General features: G+C 42.1%; 1 protein-coding gene across 1 annotated transcript in view; it reads left to right on the plus strand.

The window, feature by feature from the left end:
• The first annotated feature begins 8,551 nt into the window (after positions 1 to 8,551).
• LOC111973770 (synaptic vesicle glycoprotein 2C) overlaps positions 8,552 to 22,545 on the plus strand; it is a 36,386-nt gene continuing 22,392 nt past the window's right edge. The window contains exons 1-2 of the mRNA XM_024001174.2: positions 8,552 to 8,867; positions 17,467 to 18,275. Coding sequence (XP_023856942.1) covers positions 17,669 to 18,275 — 607 coding nt within the window. The 5' untranslated portion in view covers positions 8,552 to 8,867; positions 17,467 to 17,668. The remainder of the gene's footprint in view (positions 8,868 to 17,466; positions 18,276 to 22,545) is intronic.

Raw genomic sequence — 22,545 nt, forward strand, 5'->3', positions numbered from 1 at the left:
AACGGAAACAACGTTGAACTCGGTGTCGTCTAAAATGATGGTCATGTACTTTTGCGTGTCATGTAACAATTGGATTTAACTAGATAACGAAATAGCTAGTTGTAGTAGCGCCATACGTTTACAATACTAGCTAGCCGTATCGAGAAAGACTATTTGATGACAATGGATTTTACTCCATATTATCTGCCTAAATTAATCTGTGAGATTTGGAGCCATGCTTTAACGCGTTAGCTTGCTAGCTGCTGGTATTATTCACTGATCAGAGGTAGGCTACTGTAATATTTAACTCCAGCTAGTAAACATCTTGTACTGTAACGTTAGCTGCGTTGCCAGTTGAAATTGATCTGTCAATGCTCCTTTCTCATTTGGCATTAAGCAGGGCAAACACCTTGTGTGTTTCCATTCTTCTTTGATAGCATATGGCAGTGGTGGCAGCAGTACTGGTTACTGCTGGTTTAGTAGCCTGCAGACCATTGCCTTGGTTAATTCATTAATTAAAACAATCAGTCCCACTTACCTGTCTGAAGTAGGTATATGTCTTTGGTGAATACCACCACCCTGAGAACCTGCCTGTTGACATTGTTGTGCCCGACTGACACATAGTTAGTTTCACCTGTACAAACGAAGACAGAAACGCCTTTGAGGTCATAAACCTCATGCTTAATAGCATTAAGCCCCATATGTTGCAGAGGCCTGGCAGACTCAAGACAGCAAAGACATATGGTGCCTCTTGGCCATGGCAGAAATGTCTGTTACTCTTGGACTAGGACCTCCTTACCACCTGGATGTGCAGTAAGAAGGCTGCTATGGCACTGCCATACACAATGCTAGCAGCATTGACATGATACTTATGGCATTTCTTTGAATTAGATGCATGAGGGAAAACACTGTGTAATGCCATGTGTGTCGGTGTCATTGAGATTAAACTGACAAAGTATCTGGGCTATTCTGCCAAGGAGAAACAAGAGTGCCAAAAGGGTGCTTGACAACTGATCCCCTAAGTGGCAAAGCATAGGTTACTCTGGCTGAGAAGGAGGTGTGTATTTCAGGTCACTATAACATATGGTCCAGAAAACAAGTCGATAAGACATGATAAAGTATGCAATGAAACCACATAGATCAGTTTTCAATTAACAGTTTGCCAACAGTTAATCAAATGGCTACATGGACTATTTGCATTGACCCCCCACCCCCCTTTTTTTCTCTCTTGCGCTGGCTCAATGCAAACTGGACACACACACACATGCATATTGACACCACACACACTCACACAACCTCAGATTGAGGGGTTGGGTTAAATGTGGAAGACATATTTCGATTGAATGCATTCAGTTGTGTAACTGACTAGGCATCCCCTTTCCCCCTTTTCACACTCTTCACATACGCTGCTGCTACTCTGTTTATGATCTATCTTGATTGTCTATTTACTTATACCCCTACCTACATGTACATATTAACTCAATTACCTTAACTACCTTGTATCCCTGCACATTGACTTGGTATTGGTACTCCTTGTACATAGCCTCGTTATTGTTATATATTTGTGTTACTATTTCCTTTTTTTTATTGAGCAAATTTTTCTTAATTTTTAAGTCTGCATTGTTGGGAAAGGGTTTGTAAGTAAGCACTTTAAGGTAAAGTCTACACCTGTTGCATTCGGCGCAAATACGATTTCATTATTTCGCATTTTGTTCTGATGACTGACAGAATTCAGTAGCTTCACATAGATGACCTATTTCCATTTTACATATGTCTCTTTGAAGATGATTTTGTCACCAGATCTTTCTGTAGCAGCTTCCCTGCCCTTTATGATGGCATTAGTGAGCAACTGCTAATTTGGTATGCTTTTCTGCAGTGGTAAGATATAACAGAACAAGGCATGGGTACATGATAAAATAATCCTTACATTGTGTGTGTGACAGGAATGAACTAAAGAAAAGAAACCGTCACAAGAGACACAATGTCACAATGACAAGTGAAATGAAGCAGGAAATGCACCTCCACCCCCAATCCAAGACTGTATACCCTGTTTCCAACAGACGATGTGGTTCAGGGTTTGGACTACAGCCACACTAAGACACTCAAGTCATCATCGGATACGATGGACTACTAGTAAGCAAGTGTGTGTGGGTGGGTCAAACAATATCACTATTATTCACTGTTCCTATGGTACACATTCATTTCTACACATGGAATAGCTGATATATTGTCCCTTCTAGAAATCAATGGTAATTGCTGTGTTTTGATCCTTACAGGCATACAAGAGAAAGAGTTAGCGCAGAAGATAATGCTTACCACAGGCAGTGCAGTGCCCTTTCTCAAAACACTCATTCTTGTAGTGGAAAGAGGTTATAAACTACAGTTGATAGGGGTGAGATTAAACTCTGTATTACTGTGTATTACTAGATCCCATTTGTAAATGGCACCTTTGTTTGAGATAGAGGAAATGCACCTGGGCCTGTGWTGAAATGGGATGCAGCTCACATCCTCTTCTAGCCTGTAAGAGGTTCAGTCTGTTCCAGGACAATAATCACAATCCATTTGACTTTCCTCCCCCTGGTATTTTAGCTCAGGTACGTAAGACTATTCAGGACCTTGAAATAGTAGACAGTAGAGAAATTAGAAAATAATGTCCGGGGCTAAAACTGATTGAAAAAAGTATTATTCAGGTTTTGGCTGACGTTTGGTTGTTTAATTCTGTACGTTGACAAAAAAGACATCCTTTGTTTATACCTTAGGCWGATAAAATAATCAATGTGGATAGAATGAGCTGGAGAAGACTTCTCAGAACAGAGTGCCATAGAGAAGATGGCCTATGCTCCCAAATGAGCGATGGGCCTAAGTAAGTAAGTACGTTTGTTTATACCTTTCGCCTACCTGATGCATGTACGTATCTGTACAATGTACAGAATTTAGGTCCTATAATTACATTTGTTATACTACTGTAATAAACTGTAAAGTAACTTAACTTTCTACAAAATTGCTGCTGCTGCCTACAATCGATTTTCTGCAGACTCCTGACAACAACTACAATGTGCTATCTTCAATCATAATGATATCAACCGATTTTCTGCTCAAATCCGACAGTGATGATCTCTCATACAAGACCATGGTGATAATAGTCATGGGGGCGCTTTTCTTAGCTGCCTGCTGTTTTCAGATTAGTTTTGATTACATGTTGGCGATATTGGACATCCCCCTCGGGCTACAGTCATCTATCACATCACGACGGCAATAACACCAGTGTCCTTTTGCATTCATGATGCTCCTTTCCCATACAATCACTGGGGTTGGCTTCTTGGTCTTGTGCCTGTAAATATGGCAACGCTGTCTCCGTTCATATAATGTAAGTATACACTCCCTGGCAATTGTGTAAGAGAGGGATAAAGGTCAGCTGACCAATAACAAAGGTAGGAGAGGAAATGGGAGAGGGGGGAGCTAAGTCAGTTACCTCTCCCACTAGGCAAAAACTATTATCATCAATGTCTAAATCGCTGTCTGGACAAAGATAAGGCACTTTATGACTAGACTCTTGCACTAGTCCACCCCCACTATAACTGTTGATTTGCAGATGATGGCTGCTAATGTGCAGCTCTGTATCTACGTGTATGGGCATGTTTTGCCAAAGTAGGATTCTTTGAAATATGAATAAATATGTGGTAAATGGTGTGTGCGTGTGGCCAATGGCCATGTGCGTCAGAGCGTGTGTGTGTGTGTGAGGGTCATTCTGCTCTCCCGTACATTAAGCTAAGTGCTCCTTGGCTCTCCAGCAGTAGTAAATGAAGTCTTATAGCCTGAGGAGGTTTTGTCTTCCAGCTCTGAATGAAAAGCAGAGACTGTCCCCAGCCTCAGGTCACCGCTCCTGTGAATCATCAAAATCAGAGGACAAAGAGAGAAGCCTCTCTTTTGTGTGTTAGTGAGTGTGTCCGTGCCAGTATGTATGCATCTGTGTGTATAAATGCCTTTCTGTGTGTGAGTCTTTTCTGTGATGGTATTTAATGCACGTACAGTATATAGCCTGTGCCAGCTCTCTACATTTCTTGTCATTCCAACAACAACAAAAGAAGAAAATATATCAACATAATACCACCAGTCCCTGGCAGTATCACCATTCCATTGCTACCATCTACACCTCTGCATTTATCTCAAACTGCTGGAACCCATTTTAAATGCAATTCCTTTGATAATCATATCTTACAGTGGCTTAAATCTCATATACAACAAGAGGTAAACCCCACAGAGGAATATAAAATGTGATGTTTTGTGCAGATAATKATCTCTCTGCAGTGGATCTTGTTCCTCTGTGGTACTGCTGCAACGGTTTGCGGTCTTTAAGGATGTGAGTACTGTATGGCTGAGTGTCCTGTCCTGCATCAGTCCCTCACTTTATTCTCTGACCATCTCTCTCCACAGCTTGTGGATTTGAGAAGCGCTAGGATTTGACATAACAAGCCCAGCACTCACTGTCTCACACTTCATCTGAAGAGCCTACTTATCTCTGGTTATGTAATTATATAACATTATTATATAATCGTTGTGTGATATTCTGTCATATGTAAGAATTAGAATCTGTGTGTACTGTATTGTGTGTATAGAAATGAATAAAATAAACTCTTAGCTACTTTTGAAGTGTCTCTTTCTTTTCATGACTCTAGACTGCAGTCTCTTTCATCAGCTGAAAATATACTGTATAGTCAACTTTTTTATTCATATTCAATGCTGAAAGGGAAACACCTTACAAAACTGTGAACATTGATCACTATGCCCTCAATGTTATTGTTCTGAGAAGAAGGTGCAATGACCTGGGAGCGGTGATAGACCAGGATACTTTGAAATACTGACTAAATGAATAACATTCATTCAATGTTCTGCCAAGTAATTATGGGTGCCATCATTATAGATATGGAAGCATGAGACACGCATGGCATAATTTTTGTTGATTATCAGTCAGTATTCTTCCTGGTGACTAATGCCAGATTTGGGTCTTGGACTGCCCTGCATTAGGTTGCATGCCATTATTCTGCAGGTGCAACCTACAGTGTATGTTTGCAGAAAGGTAGGAACTGGTATTAATATCTCAATTGGAATTCTGTGTTGGCGTTTAGGGAAAGCAAATCCCATGCTTCTCACTAAATGCCAACACAGAATTTTAATTCTCCATTATGCTGATTTAATACATTTGAATGATCTTCTAACTGTTTGTCTTAGATTATAAAAAGCCTGATCTATGGTTAAGAAAGGAGTTACTCCAAGAATGGACCAGACAGAACGCTTCACTGAGACGCAAAAGAAAATGAATGTAACCTACTAAGGCAAGGCTTAATTAGGTAGGAAAGTATACATATACACTGAGTATACCAAACATTAGGAACAATAATGAGTTGCACCCAGAACAGCCTCAATTTGCCGGGGCATYGACTCTACAAGGTGTCGAAAGCATTCCACAGGGATGCTGGCCCATGTTGACTCCAATGCTTCCCACAGTTGTGTCATGTTGGCTGGATCTCCTTTGGGTGGTAGACCATTCTTSATTCACACAGGAAACMGTTGAGTGTGAAAARCCCAYCAGCGTTGCAGTTCTTGACACAATCCGGTGAGCCTACTACCATACCCCGTTCAAAGGCACTTAAATCTTTTGTCTTGCCCATTCACCCTCTGAATGGCACACATACACAATCCATGTCTCAAGGCTTACAAATCCTTCTTTAACCTGTGTKCTCCACTTCATCTTCACTGATTGAAGTGGATTTAACAAGTGACATCAATAAGGGATTATAGCTTTCACCTGGATTCARCTGGTCAATCTATGTCATGGAAATAGCAGGTGTTCTTAATGTTTTGTATACTCAGTGTATATATATWTTTACTTGGATCAACTTYATGAATGCATGCTTGTAACTAAGCAAGCACAAAACAGTGTTACTTGTAATGTATTTAGTGGAYGTTAAGATTTTAAGGACTGTATCTCATCATGATTCAGCCATTTTATTGAGAGAAAATTGTGTTGTGGCCTAATTCACTGAATTATCTGAAGACTGCCTGCAATAGAAAGGTAATCAATAATTCATGTATCCAGTGTGTCATATCCACCAACAGGTATGTAGCCTAGCCTACCAGTGCTGGAAGTAGTAAACTGTGTTGGACGTACCAGTACAATTTTGGACCTGCAGTAAACTGTCGAAATAAGTAGATTATTCTTCATTCTATAGTAGACTAGTAGCCGGCCCTGTGCCAGGGAAAATACATGTATTATGCTGGAGTTAAGGTGTTCCTCACCCACACAATCTAAATGAGCACAAATCAGTGCATTTAAACCAGCAATGCCGCTGAAAATGTACACACACACGGTAATAGTGGTATTGGTATTGCGCAAATTCAGCACTGAAATAATTTCAGMACCGTGGACAGCAGCCATTCCCGGAGAATGGCTTTCTCAGCCATGGACAGCTGCGAATGAAAATCTGTTGTCGCCTTGTTGGCCTTATGTGGTTAGAAACAATTTACACATAGCCTAACGCACTGCCTCTTTTTAMCGGAATACGCTAGCTAGCCTACTTTGTTTTCAACATTATACCAGCCATGGTCTAAAAATGTTTTCAAAGATTTAAGAAAGATAATTACTAATTTTTGTCAAGTGAACTTGAAAACATTGCAGTAGGGTAAATTGTGTTTTCTTTAGCCTACACTTCACGCTGTTGGAGACTGGCGGGAATTATAATTCGGCACAATGGTTTGCAACAGGTCGAGCTGTTGGAATTTGGAACGATGCCGGATTGAACAAAGCTGACTCCATAAAACACAAATGAGCAAGATACTGCAACATAAACACAAGGCTATACTACACAAACGTTTCAGCAAATACAATCTGTTTACAACACCATTAATTTGCCTTTCAAATGGATGKCATTCATCTTTAGCCTGTCATCGGAAAGATATTACATTTTAAAAATGCATTTGTAGAATAGCATGAGTTCTTAAATCTGTAGAAAATGTGTTTGTTTAGAAGAACTGTCTGTTAAAAAGTCCTGCTCTGGAAATCAAAACCTCGTATCATATTGCATACAGGGAGTGCTTGACTTGCACGAGCTGTCTTTTTCCATGTCGGTCCATTAGACTATGTTAACCGAAATTCACAAATAATGCTATAGACTTCTGATTATTCACTATTAATATTTCCATGACTTCTCCATTACTTTTAACCAAATTTTCATGACTATTATTATAGCCTACATGAAAAAGTAAGCATTATTGACGCTGGAAGGCTGCTGTGTCTGATCCCATGAAGGCCTACCCTCTCCTGCCATTGTGCCCTTTGTGGTGGGCACTTAACCCCCCACAAAGTAAAACTGCACATGTTGTTCATCTGGAGAGCTCCTGGGTGTGCAGGCTTGGCTTTTGAGCCAGCCCTGAAACACCCAAGTCAGCTTATAAAAGTCATGTTGAGCAACTGATGTTTAAGCTACAATGTGGTTAGACCAGGGCTTGAACAAAAGCCTGCACACCCAGTAGCTATCCTGYAGGATGGTTGCCACCCTTGATATAAAATATTGCAACATTACAACCATATACTTTTGTCTTTATGAAATGATTAACTCATTCAATGAATCAGGGATCAAATGGATAAGGTATGKTACTTCAAAGCAAGATATCTAACTAGACATGTTAATATATTGTAACGACCCTGGGTTTATAAGCGCGGAAATCGACTCTGCCGCTTGAGCATGCTTTTGCGGCACAGTCGATAGCGTGCCGGACGAGGGTTCGAGACTGTTTCATTACAATATTTAAGGCTAAAATATAAATGTTTCAGGGGAGATCAATGTTTAATTTGTCAATTAAGATATTCATAGAAATGGTTTAAAGTTATTGCAATTACATGCCTACTGTTTAATAGAGGGTAATCCTAGCTTTCCAACGGTGCACATTTATTTAGGCTATCTACAGTCCCGGTGGAAAAGCGACAACTACATTAATGCTGAGCTATAGCTATAGTTAAATAACGAGATAACTGCTACAAGTTATGTTTTGAATTGGCTATCTAGTTAGTCTGTTTGTCTGTCATTATTTTATACTTGCTGCTGAAATGTCGTTCTCTCCTCCGGCATCCGCCCACTCGCACTGGCACACACTCACACTGGCACACACACGCAGCACACACATACACGCACGGAAGGGTCCGATAATGGCTGATATGTAGAATTGTAAGTGATTGATAATATTAAAAAGTGTGTCTTCATGAATTACATTAACAAAAATTAATACAATAATTTCCATGACTTTTCATGACCATACAACCCCTAATTTGACATTTTGTAACAGCGCATCATGCGCATTCAGGTTGGCGCATTTTTAATCTGCACAATCTCAAACAGCCTACTGTCACACACAGATTCACAGACTAGCGGCAAATAAACTTGAACAAAGTGGGATCAGGAAATMAATCCCCACTCCCTATTGCTATTCAATGCAGATCCCGTACGCAATTCCCCCCAAAAATAGCAGTGCCTGTACTGCGCTCCGGACAGCTCTGGCCCAAGTCAAGCACTACAGTCCGTCGCAGTGTTTCACGTCATGCTCCCTCTAATTACATTGTTCCATTTCACGGAATTGCCGGCATCACTCAATGAAATACAATTATTGATTGCACTCTCTCCTACCTCTCCCTGTCCCTCCTACTTCTCTCTCTCTCTTTTCTTTCCTGAAGTACTGCAGGGAGAGAACAGCATCGAAAAAACACCGGCAGACAGCAACTACCTCAGTTCTACAGTGGGACACCAGCAAATTTACATTCACAAGACACAAGCAACTCGCCTGGTGCAATGGCTAACAACCAGCGAAATCCACTTTTCCTCTCTCCTTAAACAACGGTAAGCGCTTTAATTTCTTGAGGCAAAACTGAGATTAGTATTTTTCAAAAAGCCTAGCCTACGGTGTTTCCTTTATTGTTTCATATAGACTTTCTGGGAATGCAGAATCATTTTCACTATAGGCTAAGTGCAAAGTAGGCTAATGTAGCAAAATACACTTTTGATATTGTTAAATYCAAAGTTCCATTGCGTAATTCTAGACTGCAGTGCAACTGTGTGGAGGATGTTGGCAGGGATCCCCACTTTATTAATGATAAAAAGCTACTGCTTAATCTCATTCATAGCCTACGTCTGAAGTTGACCAGCTTTTTCAGTGTTTATGCTTGGCTTTTCTTTGGGCTATGCATAGTCCGTGCAATAAATGTGCTTCGAACCATCCAGATACACTACTTGGAGTATATATAGGCTTCATTTGGGACACTAGCCTATAATGTAGGTTAACATCAAAGAGAAAAGTTTGGTTTTCGTCATGTAACATTGTGGCTACCCCTTTACAGACCCACCAAGTAAAGTCATGATGTCCATGATATCTGTTCTTCATTACATTTTATTTCAAATGAAGTCGATAGTTGTTACAGTCTCAAATCTCTGCAAGTCTGACAGGAGCTCTCGGCTGCGGTGAATGAGTAGGCTATCACATGGCTGGTTACCCCGAGCGCTTATAGCACTCTGCATTACCGCCAAAAAGAGCGCGAGGCTGCGGGTACAGTAGCGTGCTGGGTACTGAGTCATCCGTGGACTGCACCTCAGAAAATGCAACGATTGATAGGCAGGCTACCAAGAGCATGGCCAGTGAACCGGAAAATCTGCATAAGGGTCCTCTGTAGGAGCACTATAGGTAGGCTTGCTTGGCAACATTTAAAGGGTAGGGAGCATACACCTAACCACATGTAACTAATGGATTTGCATTAGTATATGCATCAAAAGTCCCAATGCAAAGTTACATCTCACTTTTTACATAAAAAACGTGATCAGAATTCCCGAAGAATGCCAAAGTCATGTCAGGGTGTGATGTAATATGGAGGACCTGGGAAGCAAGCCTATTCCCTATAATGTAAACTAACAGAAATAACTTCAAAAGTATAATTTCAAATTAAACCAAATCYTTTGCACTCATGACTACTGGTTTCAATTGAATTTTCAGCCAACTTACAAGCAAATACTTGATGAATTTATTGTTACAAATCAGCTTGCAAGGTTGCTAGCCAACTAGCCTGCTAATGTTAGCCCTACTAGCCTGCTAACATTAGCCCTACCAGCCTGCTAACGTTACTTTAACACTGCATTAGTCAGCCAGTTGCTATCAACACCTAGCTTACAGCTACATTGAAGTAAACCAATGTTTTTGAAATACATAATTCTATCTAACCAGTTATCAAATAATGTTACCTGTATTTAAAGTTATCTTAGTCAGCAAGCSAGACAGCTAAAGTTAGTTATTTTAGCCTGCCAGCTAGCCTATACAGATAACTACCCAAGCTTACCAATGTTGACCATCACCATMGTCAACATAGCTAAGTAGTAAGCCAGAGAACAATTTGTCTAGCACAGGTAGGAACCCACAAAACACAAACAAATACGCCACCAGATATAATGTAGAGAGAGCGGAGAAATACAGATTGACGGCTGAGTTAGCTACCAAAGAAGAGTCAGAGAGAGGCCTTCAGAGGGAGAGGCTGTTTCACCGGCCGAGGGAGAGTCAGCTAATCCAATGCGATGTAATGAGGTAAATTCACATWGATTTTACCCGGTTCATGTACATCACTGCTGACACTTGCGGTGTACCGGTAGGTTGGTAGGAAACAGAGGTTGCAGGGTTCACATTCACAAATGGCACAGCACCTGGTTTCATTCAGTCTCATTCCGAATCCTTCCACTGGTTAAGCTAAGCCATCGAAGTCCTCTGGGGTGAAATGAGCACTGCACACAGTAGATGTGCGCACGGTTCCCTTACTCCAATCTGCTCGCTTCAACCGGACAAACCAGTCCCACTTCAAAGCTAGCTTCTTATTTTTGGGCCACAAATGAGTCGTAACCCCGTCCTTGTGGGTATTACTGCAGTATGTGGGTATTACTGTACTAGCTACGAATGACAGAAAACGAATACAACACTCACTCGCTAGCTCATCCACTGCTAAGTGCACAGAACAAGAGGTGATGCAGTTTTTCACATTCATTTACAGTGCATTCGGAAAGTATTCAGACCCCTTGACTTTTTCCACATTTTGTTACGTTACAGACTTATTCTAAAATTGATRAATTGCTCAGTTTGGCCTGGCGGCCAGCTCTAGGAAGAGTCTTGGTAGTTCCAAACTTCTTCCATTTAAGAATGATGGAGGCCTCTGTGTTCTTGGAGACCTTTAATGGTGCAGAATTTTTTTGGTACCCTTCCCTAGATCTGTGCCTCGACACAATAATGTCTCGGAGCTCTATGGACAATTCCTTCAACCTCATGGCTTGGTTTTTGCTCTGACATGCACTGTCAACTGTGGGACCTTATAAAGACAGGTGTGTGCCTTTCCAAATCATGTCCAATACATTTGATTTACTACAGGCGGACTCCAATCAAGTTGTAGAAACATCTCAAGGATAATCAATGGAAACAGGATGCACCTGAGCTCAATTTCGAGTCTCATAGCACAGGGTCTGAATACTTATGTAAATAAGGTTTTATAAATTTGGCAAAAAATTTGAAAAACCTGTTTTTGCTTTGTCATTATGGGGTATTATGTGTAGATTGATGAGGATTTTGTTTTTTTTAATCCATTTTAGAATAAGGCTGTAACGTAACAAAATGGGAAAGTCAAGGGGTCTGAATACTTTCCGAATGCAGTGTATATGGTTTCTTCTTCGTGGATGTACATAGTAGCTCACTAATGCCAACACTTGGTCTTGAATGTAATTACATGCATTGCTAGTAGCTAACCGGTTCGCCATATGACATTGACAATAGTGCATTGTGGGTAGTTCCGAAGATATCCAAAAATAAGTTCATAAATATTTCAAAACCCCAAAACATAACTATTTTTGGAATTATGGGTAACCACACCGTGACTACAACTAAGTTAATAAGTCTTTGCCCATACTACGTTACTTGGTGAGTAAAAACTCATGCTTCCTACCCATTACGTTGTCTTCAAAACAGCTTGACAGATTTTCATGGGCGGTGTTGTCTGTCTGGAGTCAGTTGGTGGGAAACAAGAGACAGTTTTTCTTCATCCTCACTTGACTTTTAATGGTGTTGACAGCTAAATTAAGCCATGTGTAAACTATGGGTTTCAGATTCAGGAAAAAGCTCCTGGAAGTTCTCCAATCAGTTAACCAATCAATCACCAATCAATCCCAAATCTTATAGTTTTGTCACTCAAATCTAAACCCAAATCTTTTTCTCCCAGGTGGACCATACACTCTAGCAACCCCTCTCGACTCAAAGCTACATCATTGAGAGAGGTAGTTAATTGACACTGGTCCAATGACAATGCAGTAAAAGTGGAAGCCTCCAAATAGACCCAGTGAGTCAGCCATGCAAGTAACCCTGTCTAAGCACTAAGCAAATTAACAATTTACAGATACATCATTTGTATATCTGGGATGATTGAACCTGGTAATGTAATTACTTGGCATCATACAGTAATGTTATTCAGCCACGACCTCTGAACTTCGCATTCTATCTCCAGTTAACATTTGAACCACATCATTTTCTGCAAAAATGTCCTGCATAAATTCTTGAATCTCTTCACACATACATGTGTGTCTCCATTTTCACAATTTTCTCTCTTGGTGTAACTTGTGGTGATACAAAGAAGTCCCTTTCCTAACTAGTGTCAGGCTGGTGAATCACTGCGTGCTCGCCGTCTTCTCTGTTCGAGCTCTCTGTGTTTCCTAGCTCTGCAGTYAGGGGCTGGCATGGCTGGGTGACCATATGTCCACCGCTCAGATCAAACAGGAACCAGTGTGTGTCCACTGGGAACCAAGGGACAACACCTACAGTACACTGTTTGGATCCTCCCTCCCTCCCTGACTCAAATGTGACTCTGTTAACTATTATGTGACATAGTAATAGTAAACGGGAACTAGGTGATATTGTAATACAAATCCCAAAGATGAACAGGGTGCAGTTATCTGATATCCCATTGGCCATTATGTCCTGCATCTGTGAAATCTTCCGGATATGTGTATACTACCTTGGCTTGAACTGTGAATGCTCTATATGGGATCCTTCAGCTTTATTGTTGGTCACAACATAGTGTGTGTAGAGTGCATATATAAGTGCCATTCATTTTGACCAGCACCATCACGTGACGTCACAACATCATTACTTCCATTCACTGCAGTGGTGAGGGAAGCTATCTATTATTATAAGCATGGGGTGAATTCCTACTGTATGTCTTATCTCCACTGAGCACGAGATTCATTGAAGTCAACAATAATATTTATAATTCTGGTTCTTACGGAGAAAAAAGGTATTGCCAACCTGCAAAAGTTGACATTCGCCATCATCAATATATCCTTGTGAAGGTTGACTCTGCACTACAGAGCACTATTGAAGCAGGTTTCCTCCAGGTCTAATCTGTGTACCCACATGACTAGTTTGCCTTAGCTCTCTTCCATCCCTCTCTCACTTTCTTTACTCTCCTTTAATCTCTCTCACTCATCCCCCTCTTCTCTCCCTTCAACCCTCTCTCTTTCCTGCCATCCCCTCTCCTCTTTCATCTCAACTCTTTCCCCCTCTCCCTCTCCCCATCTCACCTCCATATCGCTCCTCTCATCCTCCTGTCTCCATACCACTCCCTTTTCCTATCCCTCTTTATACATCTCTCTTTTCTGTTTTCCACCATTCTACCTCTCTCTCTCTCCTCTCTCTCTCTCTCCTTCTCCTCTCTCTCTCTCTCTCTCTCTCTCTCTCTCTCTCTCTCTCTCTCTCTCTCTCCTCTCTCTCTCTCTCTCTTGTCTCTCTTTTTGTCTCTCTCTTTGTCTCTCTCTCTTTGTCTCTTCTCTCTCTCTCTCTCTCTCTTCTCTCTCCTCTTCTCTCTCTCTCCTCTCTCTCTCTCTCCTCTCTCTCTCTCTCTCTCTCTCTCTCTCTCTCTCTCTCTCTCTCTCTCAGTAATGGCATCAGTGTCTGATGAAATCTCCTAACTGAAGACATCCCAATCCCAGGCTCCGTCTTGCAGATGAGGTCATGCACTCTCCGTTTTGATGATGATGGAACAAACCAACTGCCAAACTGTCCATCCACACTTGTCTTTCAAAAGGGAGGACATCCACAAGTCAAACATGACTAAGATGGAATATATTAATCATTTCTTTTTAAATAGATTGCTTCCCCTACATTGCTATTATATCCACCATAGGATTTTATGATCTCATGAAAATAAAGGAGGTGTTCACTGCCTTCAGTAGGTGTGGATCAGGAAACCTGTAAACTCCTCCTGCAAGCTTTTGTTTTTCATTCTAACCTCCTGCTTGTAAAAGTAAAATGGCCTTGTGTCAGGTGATCTGTGTCATGAATTCAGGCCAAACTGAGAAAGCAACATATCGTGATATAAACTAACTGTGGGGCCCCAAGACCCATTTGCATGCAACACCGCTGAAGACACAAATGGCCAATGAGATACATTGAATGTAAAACCAATGTTGCTAGCTAGTAGCTATATCTCTTCGAGTCTTGACTCAGATGGAATGGAGTGCAGGAACTCCTGACTCAGTGATATACTCAACTAATCATGGTCCTAATGGATCTATAGCTCTTAGCATTGTTGATCTCAGCCAACCCAAAGTAGTTTTTCCCTGTTAACCCCTCTGTATGCCAGTCCACACTCTCCCGTGACAGAGGTACCCCGCTAGTGCAATCTCTGGGCGTTGATTGCCTTGTCAGGCCTGGTGCAGGATGACATCACAGTGTGAACTGAAATGGGTTTGGTAGGAATGGAGGAGATGAAGAATGATGGGGGTGGGGATGGGGCGTTACAACCGACTTATTTTTTTGGTTGATAATTTTTTTTGTAAAAACATCCTTTTTCAATCAGTACACACATTAATGGATTTTAAAAATAATCATTTTGACACATTTTGCACACTCGGTAGGAAGGTACATAGAGCCTAGTTTGGTGAAATGCCTTACCTACTGTATATAGTTAGGGCAGTTAGATATGTTTGAAGGAGACTAGGTAGAGGTTTGGAGTGATAACTAGTTAGTTAGTTTGACAGGTGGATACGAGGGGATGGTGGAGGGGTGTAAATGAACAGAAGAAAGTAGTGCGAGGTATAATGGATAGAAAAGGGGAATAGGGCAGGGGAGTGATAGACAGATCAGATGTGAGGAGAGGGATGTAGGAGTGGTATGATAGATGGCAGTGAGACTGCCCCTGTTGGTCTGGCTGTCTGTGCTGTCTCGGTCTCGTCAGTGGTGGTCAGGTGAGGTGGACTGTGAGGGCCTTGGTATGCACACATGTCTTCACTGATCCTCATAACCACTGACAGGGAGGCTTGGACTCTGCTCCACAGACTCTCTGACAGACAGATGCTGGACACACACACACAGACACACGACACACACACACACACACAGACACACACACACACACACACACACACACACACACACACACACACACAGCACACACACACACACAATAACCCACTGTGTTGTGTGTGTGTGTGTGTGTGTGTGTGTGATCAGTGTGTGTGTGTGAGAGAGAGTGCATGAGAGAGTGTGCGTCTGTGTGTGTGAGTGTTTGTGTGCTTGCTTACTTTGCATTTAGAGGTGCTTGTGTATGTGTGACCACCCAACTCATGACCTGCATGAAACACTAGGACGCGTCAATGTCTTGAGAGTCTGTCAGGAGTCTTGACAAGCCACTGGCAGTGCCTGACTCTGAGTTCACATAAGACAAGCATTAAAAGTGCAAGCTTCGCTGTCAAGATAAACTGCAGAATGGGCTCCAATAGGAGTGTAGCACAGTATAGCAGGGGGGTTGAGAGAGACAGGTTTGCATATTACATCTCTGAAGATGGTTATTTAACTTCACCTAACCTGAGTGTCCTCTGTAATACAGCTCAGCGATGTTCATCAAACTAAGGTTCTTTGCAAAAAAAAGGATCCCAATAACGAGAACGACAAAGCAGTAACACAGAGAACCCTGTACTAGTCACAATGATGAATAACACAGGCAATATGACCAGTACATAGAAAAGGAGAGTTGGTCTTAACTGCAGAAGCCAGCCAATGAGACAGAAGGGATTAGCAGAGTCACCTTGAATCAGCGGTGTCATTCTGCCCAGTAAAATTGTATAATGGGAGCTGGAGCCTGGGAGGTGATTTGTGGCCTCCTGACAGAGCTTCAGTGTTCATTAGGCCCTATGGAGAGCAGCTCAGAGACACACTGAACGGATGCAGAGATACACACACCCACACTTGTTAATCAAAAATACAAAAAAATATAACATTTCAGCACTTATAATCTTACAAAATAAGGACACACCTCTCAGTCTCTACCAGAATCAAAGCCTTCTTCCATTGACAATTGCTTGACAGTTCCCAATTAACTTCTTTCTTCCCTCCAATCAGCAATGTATATTTTATGCAGCTGTAGTATGAAAGAGTTCAGCCAGGGCGATTAAGTCAATCTGTGACATACTGTAGGTCTTGGTTTACACTTTGATCATTCACAATGAATCACTCCAGGGTTATGTTGGGGTCACACTCCTGCCTGCTAACCTAATGTAGCAGGCGTAAAGGAAACACCTGAACGGCAATTCTTTCTTTCTGATCCTGACGAGAGGGGAGGTTCTCATCTGCACTATTCAACCAATCCAGTAAATGTGGAGGAGGAGTTAAGATGGAGTGTTGCGTTGTTAACGTCCAAAAGCGGAAGTCACGTCACAGGCTCTCTTTCCATTTCCCCTGAAAACCGGATGCATCCGGTTGTTTCCACTCTGCTGAGGGTGCCCTCTTGCCAACCCAGGCCTCCTCTGGCTGGGAGGGTTTCCCCCTGCCCATTGTGTGTCCTAATTCATGTGTATGAAATCAGTGACTTTGCCAAATCAATTTCCTTCGAACACACAGTGTGTGTGTGTTTGTACATTATGCTGGTGACACAGAAGCCATTTGCCTTCAGTGTTTCCCGTGGATCCTCCTCATGCATGGATTTAAGGCTGACACTACGGTTCCGCTTGGGTCACCACACCTGCTCTTATATACCAGCGCTTTATTTAAAGACAAATCCATTTTTTCCAGAACCTTGATCATGAGTCAGCATATTTCATGTCTCTGTTTAAGACCTGAGACTGAAGGAGACTCATGAAATATAGAACAGGGGAGCTCTCCTGGAAATGTAATATACTTCATGAATATAAACTGTGTAATACGGCCAAAGCCATTTTCTGTACATCACTCAAGGAAATTATTAAAGGGGAAAGTGGCAGGCAGGCAGGACAGCGAGTGAATGTTTAAGAGAGTTTGGTGTCAGTGCTGTTTTTCTGCAACACCTGTTTGTCTGGTTATGAATGCAGCTGTAGAAACTTCACAAGTTATTCACCTTATCTGACTGGAACCTCTCTCTCTCTTTTGCTCTTTCTCTCCCACCCCCTCTCTCTCTAGCTTCCACAGCTTGATCAATGAACACCACAGCCAGTGAGGGTAACTTCCTGTGGTGACTGCAGACTTCAGGGTTTTCCCTGTTGAATCTCCAGACCCACCACTCTGATCTGCTCCCAAACCTCTCTGCCGGATTCCATCCATCTCCCTCCGCACTCTTCCTACCCCCTTGTACTCCCACCCCTGAACGTCCATCAGAGCTAAAATGGACGACAGCTACGAAAACAGGACTTCCTTAGTGAAGGGGGCCAAAGACATCGCCAAGGAGGCCAAGCGGCACGCTGTGAAAAAGGTCAACAAGGTCGTGGACAGCACCACAGACGAGTACTCCCAGCGCAAATACAGCCGTTTCGAGGACGAGGTGGACGAGGGGGACGACTTTTACCGTAACCCTCCCAGGCAGGACGGAGGCTACAATGACAACGACCAGGCCAGTGATGCCAGCGACGCCACAGAGGGCCATGATGACGAAGATGAGATCTACGAAGGGGAGTACCAGGGAATCCCAGCGGCCGGAGACAGGCGGGCCAGGGAGGGGCAGGTGGCTCTGGGGCAGCCCGTCACAGACAGCCTGAAAGACCGTAAGGAGCTGGAGCAGGAGAGGCAGGCGGACGAGGAGGAACTCGCCCAGCAGTATGAGCTGATCATCCAGGAGTGTGGCCACGGCAGGTTCCAGTGGCAGCTGTTCTTGGTGCTGGGCCTGGCCCTCATGTCAGATGGGGTGGAGGTGTTCGTGGTGGGGTTCGTTCTACCCAGCGCCGAGACGGACATGTGTGCTCTGGGTGGCTCCAACTCCAGATCTGGATGGCTAGGTAAGCAGTTAGGGGTGTGTGTGTGTGTGTGTGTGTGTGTGTGTGTGTGTGTGTGTGTGTTGTGTGTGTGTGTGTGTGTGGTGTGTGTGTGTGTGTGTGTGTGTGTGTGTGTGTGTGTGTGTGTGTGTGTGTGTGTGTGTGTGTGTGTGTGTGTGTGTGTGCGTGTGTTGTAAAACATGAGTGCTTAAGCAGTTTCTGTAAGCTTCTGTAAGATCACAACAGGATTAAATTACTGTTGTCCACAGAGTACGCGTGTAACGGTAACGTTTGTTTTCTGTGTCCTTGTTGAGGACTAGTTGTCCCAATGTGTTTCACTTGGAGTCACACTAGTCCAGATGGCTGCAGGTCTGTAATCCATCACTATCCGAGTTGACATGACATGTGTGTCCAGGGGCTGCTGTGTTTAATGTCATACCTGTAAAAAACAATAGAATCAATGTCAGTCCACCTCCACCCCCTGCAACAGTGAGACCAATAGCACAAACTACTTCCCACTGCTCCATGCTCTGCTTACCCTTATTCATGTTCTCTCTCTCTCTCTCAATCTCTCACGTCTCTTCTCTCTCTCTCTCTTGTCGTCTCTTCTCTCTTCTCTCTCTCTCTCCATTCTTGAACTTAGATGCGACAGTTCGTCGGCAGACACTCGATCCTGCTGAGACATTCAAAATGAAAAGCCAACTGTCGTCACCATATTCATCCTCTTCTATAAACACTTCCATTTACTCGGTTTGGTCGTCTTTTCCGTTCACACTGGATCTTGGATTCGTCTCCCCCTTCTACAGTGATCTCATCGTAATCAAACTCTCTCTTCTCTCTTCTCTCTTCTCTCTCTTTCTCTCTGTCTCTCTCTCTTCTTCTCTCTCTTCTCTACTCTTCTGTCTCTCTCTCTCTTCTTCTCTCTCTCTCTCTCTCTCTCTCTCTCTCTTCTTCTCTCATCTCTGCCTCTCTCTCTCTCTCTCGTCTCTCTCTCTCTCTCTCTCCCTTTCGTAATTGCCTTATAAATAACACATCGGCATTTCCTATCGTGTGCTCAGTGTAGGACATGCCTGCAACGGCACAGGGGTGTGTCATCCCACGGGGGGACCAGGATGAATATGTATTGTTCCCTTATCCGAAAATCTGTTAAGCGCCTTCGGATAAGAGCGTCTTGCTAAATGACTAAAAGTTAAATGTTAAATGTAATGGCATACAGTTATCAGATCAAAGCGTAACAAAACAACAGGGGAGGGTAGCAGGGGGAAAAAATGGCCATAAACGCATCAGAATCCTTAACGTAATGCCTACATGAGAGGAGAACATATTGAATATTTTACATACAAGAAATAACTTTACGCAAAGGACAAAAGATTGGCTTTACTCTTGACATCCTGTCAAACAGTGGGAAACCGGGCCCTTTGGTCTTTGACGCTTGTGGCCAGGTCAATAAAATAAAGGAGACAAGATTGTACAACATTAGGAGGAATGTATAATATTATAGGCACAGTAGGTACAAAATCAATTTCCAGTGGCACTGAATCACCCAATTTAGAAGACAGTCATGATAGCGTGTGCTAGGGCCTTCCACCGTACCAGTGATGTCTCAAGAAGTTAACTTAAAAAACAGTGGCTAGTTCTTCAGAGTTGTTGTGAGAGACAAATAAACTGTTGGTTTTTACTGACAAATTAGTTTTCTTTCAGCAGTAGGGAATTTGCTTTCCCCAAACGTGAGCTAGTACTATTTTCCAGCGTTGTATTGTTGGATATTTGCATAAGGCCTTAACCATTACTGACACGCCAAGTAATGAGATCCATAGAAAAGTGCCCATTCAAGTAGAACTGACCACCATTTTGAGCATACCCATGAGTTTTGTTGACGCTGGAACAGAAATTATTACATTTTTAAATAACATCTTAGACCAACGTATCTTCTGAACGTACCGAATGTTTCCTGTGTGTTTTACTAGAAAAGTTTTCTTATGTTTTGAGACAGGACTTGAAATTGAATCCATTGAGGAAACATAATGCCTGAAGTACTGGAATTCCCTACAGAAGAACCGTTTGTTCTCACACATTTCTTTGGAACGTTTGAGCCTTTTAAAAAAACCATGAGAAACCTGTATAAAAATGTTATTGGGAAAGTTTTATGCAAATGGCCATAGGAAACGCAGGCTTTTTAGCAAGCTTAGAACATATGGTTCTCAGAACACAGTGTGGAAAAGTATCCAATTGTATACTTGGTAAAGTATTGATTTAACAGAAAGTAAAAGTCAGCAGTAAAATACTACTTGAAGTAAAAGTCTTAAAAGTATTGGTTTAAATATACTTAAGTAATCACATATAATGTAATTGCTAAAATATACCTTTACGTATAAAAATTCCTTAATTAAAGCAAAATATTAACAATTTCTTGTTAAAAGATGGTACGGAAAGCCAGGGGCACAACTCCTACACTATGACATTATTTTTACAAAAAGATCATTGTAATTTAGTGAGTAATGGCCAGCCCATGAGGCAGTAGAGAATGAACAACGTGTTAGTTTGATAAGTTGCGTGAATTTGACAAATATTCTGTCCTGCTAAGCATTCAAATGTAGAGTACTTTTGGTTGTCAGGGAAATGTATGGAGTTAAAAGTTCAATATTTTCTTCAGGAACCTGTTAGTAGTAACATGTAAAAATTAAGAGATAATAACAATAAAAGCGTAAAAATTATGAATAAGTAAAGTAAAGATACTACTAAAGTGTACTTTAAAGTATTTTACTTAAGTACTTTACACTACTTCAGCAGTTATGTGCTACTGGGTTCTATGGATAAATATTCGTTGGCCACAGACCCACACCAAAAAAACCAGGCCCATCAAATGTTTGGCAGTTGTACTGCCCACATTAAGGTAGTGTTCAGCCAGGCGTAATTAATTTATATAATTTAGGAGAATAATTATTTAAGATTTGTTCAGGGGGTGCTGCAAACACATTTCAATCGCCTCTACTTCTGTGGCTAATGTGATTTGGGAGAAGGTAAATCTGATTCTAGATCTTGGTAGGGGCAACTTTTTTTTTCCCTCAATGCAGTAAACTGCATTAAAGCCTGTCTTATAAGGTGCAGCACTACCACCACCCAGGGGGGAATGGGGACTTGCCCTTCATTGAAAACATCAAAGGCCTTCAGTGTAGCTGCAAGCTGTTGATTTCAAGAAAGCAGGGTCCCCCATTATAAGAAATAGGAAAATGGCAATTTCGTGGTAAATTAAGTGTAAAATAAAACATTTTTAGAAGACAATTCATGTACCATAAATTGCTTCGTATAACCAGATGTAAGTCTTGAAACTATTACTTTTTAAGAAATAGCACACAAAAGCATAAGGAAATTAACAAAGCTAATGGCCTGCAGTACAACCGGCCAGCTCACTTGAGGAATAACTCATAAGGGGGCAGCACTGAACTCCTGCAATGTCACTTCCTGGGATAGCTGTGCAGTTTGGTCTTAAGACAGTATACTCCTTGAGATTCAAACAGTGACTCTCAATAGGATTTAGATAATTCAATATAGTCAATGCTCAACCACATATCCCTGTGTAATTGCCTTACACTTGGACTACAGAACAATACAAGGCTTGACTCACACTGGACAACCAGTAGAAGTTATTCCATTGAGCATGGCTAAATGACTTATCGAGTTACAGGTATGCTGTCATACAATTCAGGGCCGCTATTCGCTGCTATCCTGATTGATTACAGGAGGCTGTTTGATGGAGATGGAACATGGCTTCCATTAAGGTAGTGGGGAAGATAATAGGAAGAGACAAGGGAGGAGGGGAAAGAATACGGGAGATGACTGGTTGTGTTGTTGTGTGTGTTGAGGTGTGTGAGCGCTGGAGCTCATCTCCCGCACACGCGTGTTTGGTAATAACCTTTTGTGCTGTGTGCATTTTGCTTGATTTAGCTTGCAGTGTGTGTGTTGTCACAAACATCCACACCGCTCAGGTGAATGAATGGTCGATCATGGGCCTGACAGAAGCGGAATGATCTAACATAGTGTGTGAGTGAGAGTTGAGAGAAGAAGCATGCATGCCTATACACTCCCCCACCAGCGGGGAGGTATGTGTGGCTAATTAAGAGTCTACCCCCATGTGTTGAATGTAGCAATCACACAGGCCTTTCTAGACCTAACAATAAGACTTGGTCTGTAGAATAAAAGGTGCTGGTTTGAAAGCAGAGGGGGGGAGAAAGGCAATAATAGTGGCTGCTCTGTCCTTTTCACTCTGAAAGCACCTGGCATTAACAGGATGGCC

This window comes from Salvelinus sp. IW2-2015, linkage group LG15 (genome assembly GCF_002910315.2).
Source record: "Salvelinus sp. IW2-2015 linkage group LG15, ASM291031v2, whole genome shotgun sequence".
NCBI classification, from domain to species: Eukaryota; Metazoa; Chordata; class Actinopteri; order Salmoniformes; family Salmonidae; genus Salvelinus; species Salvelinus sp. IW2-2015.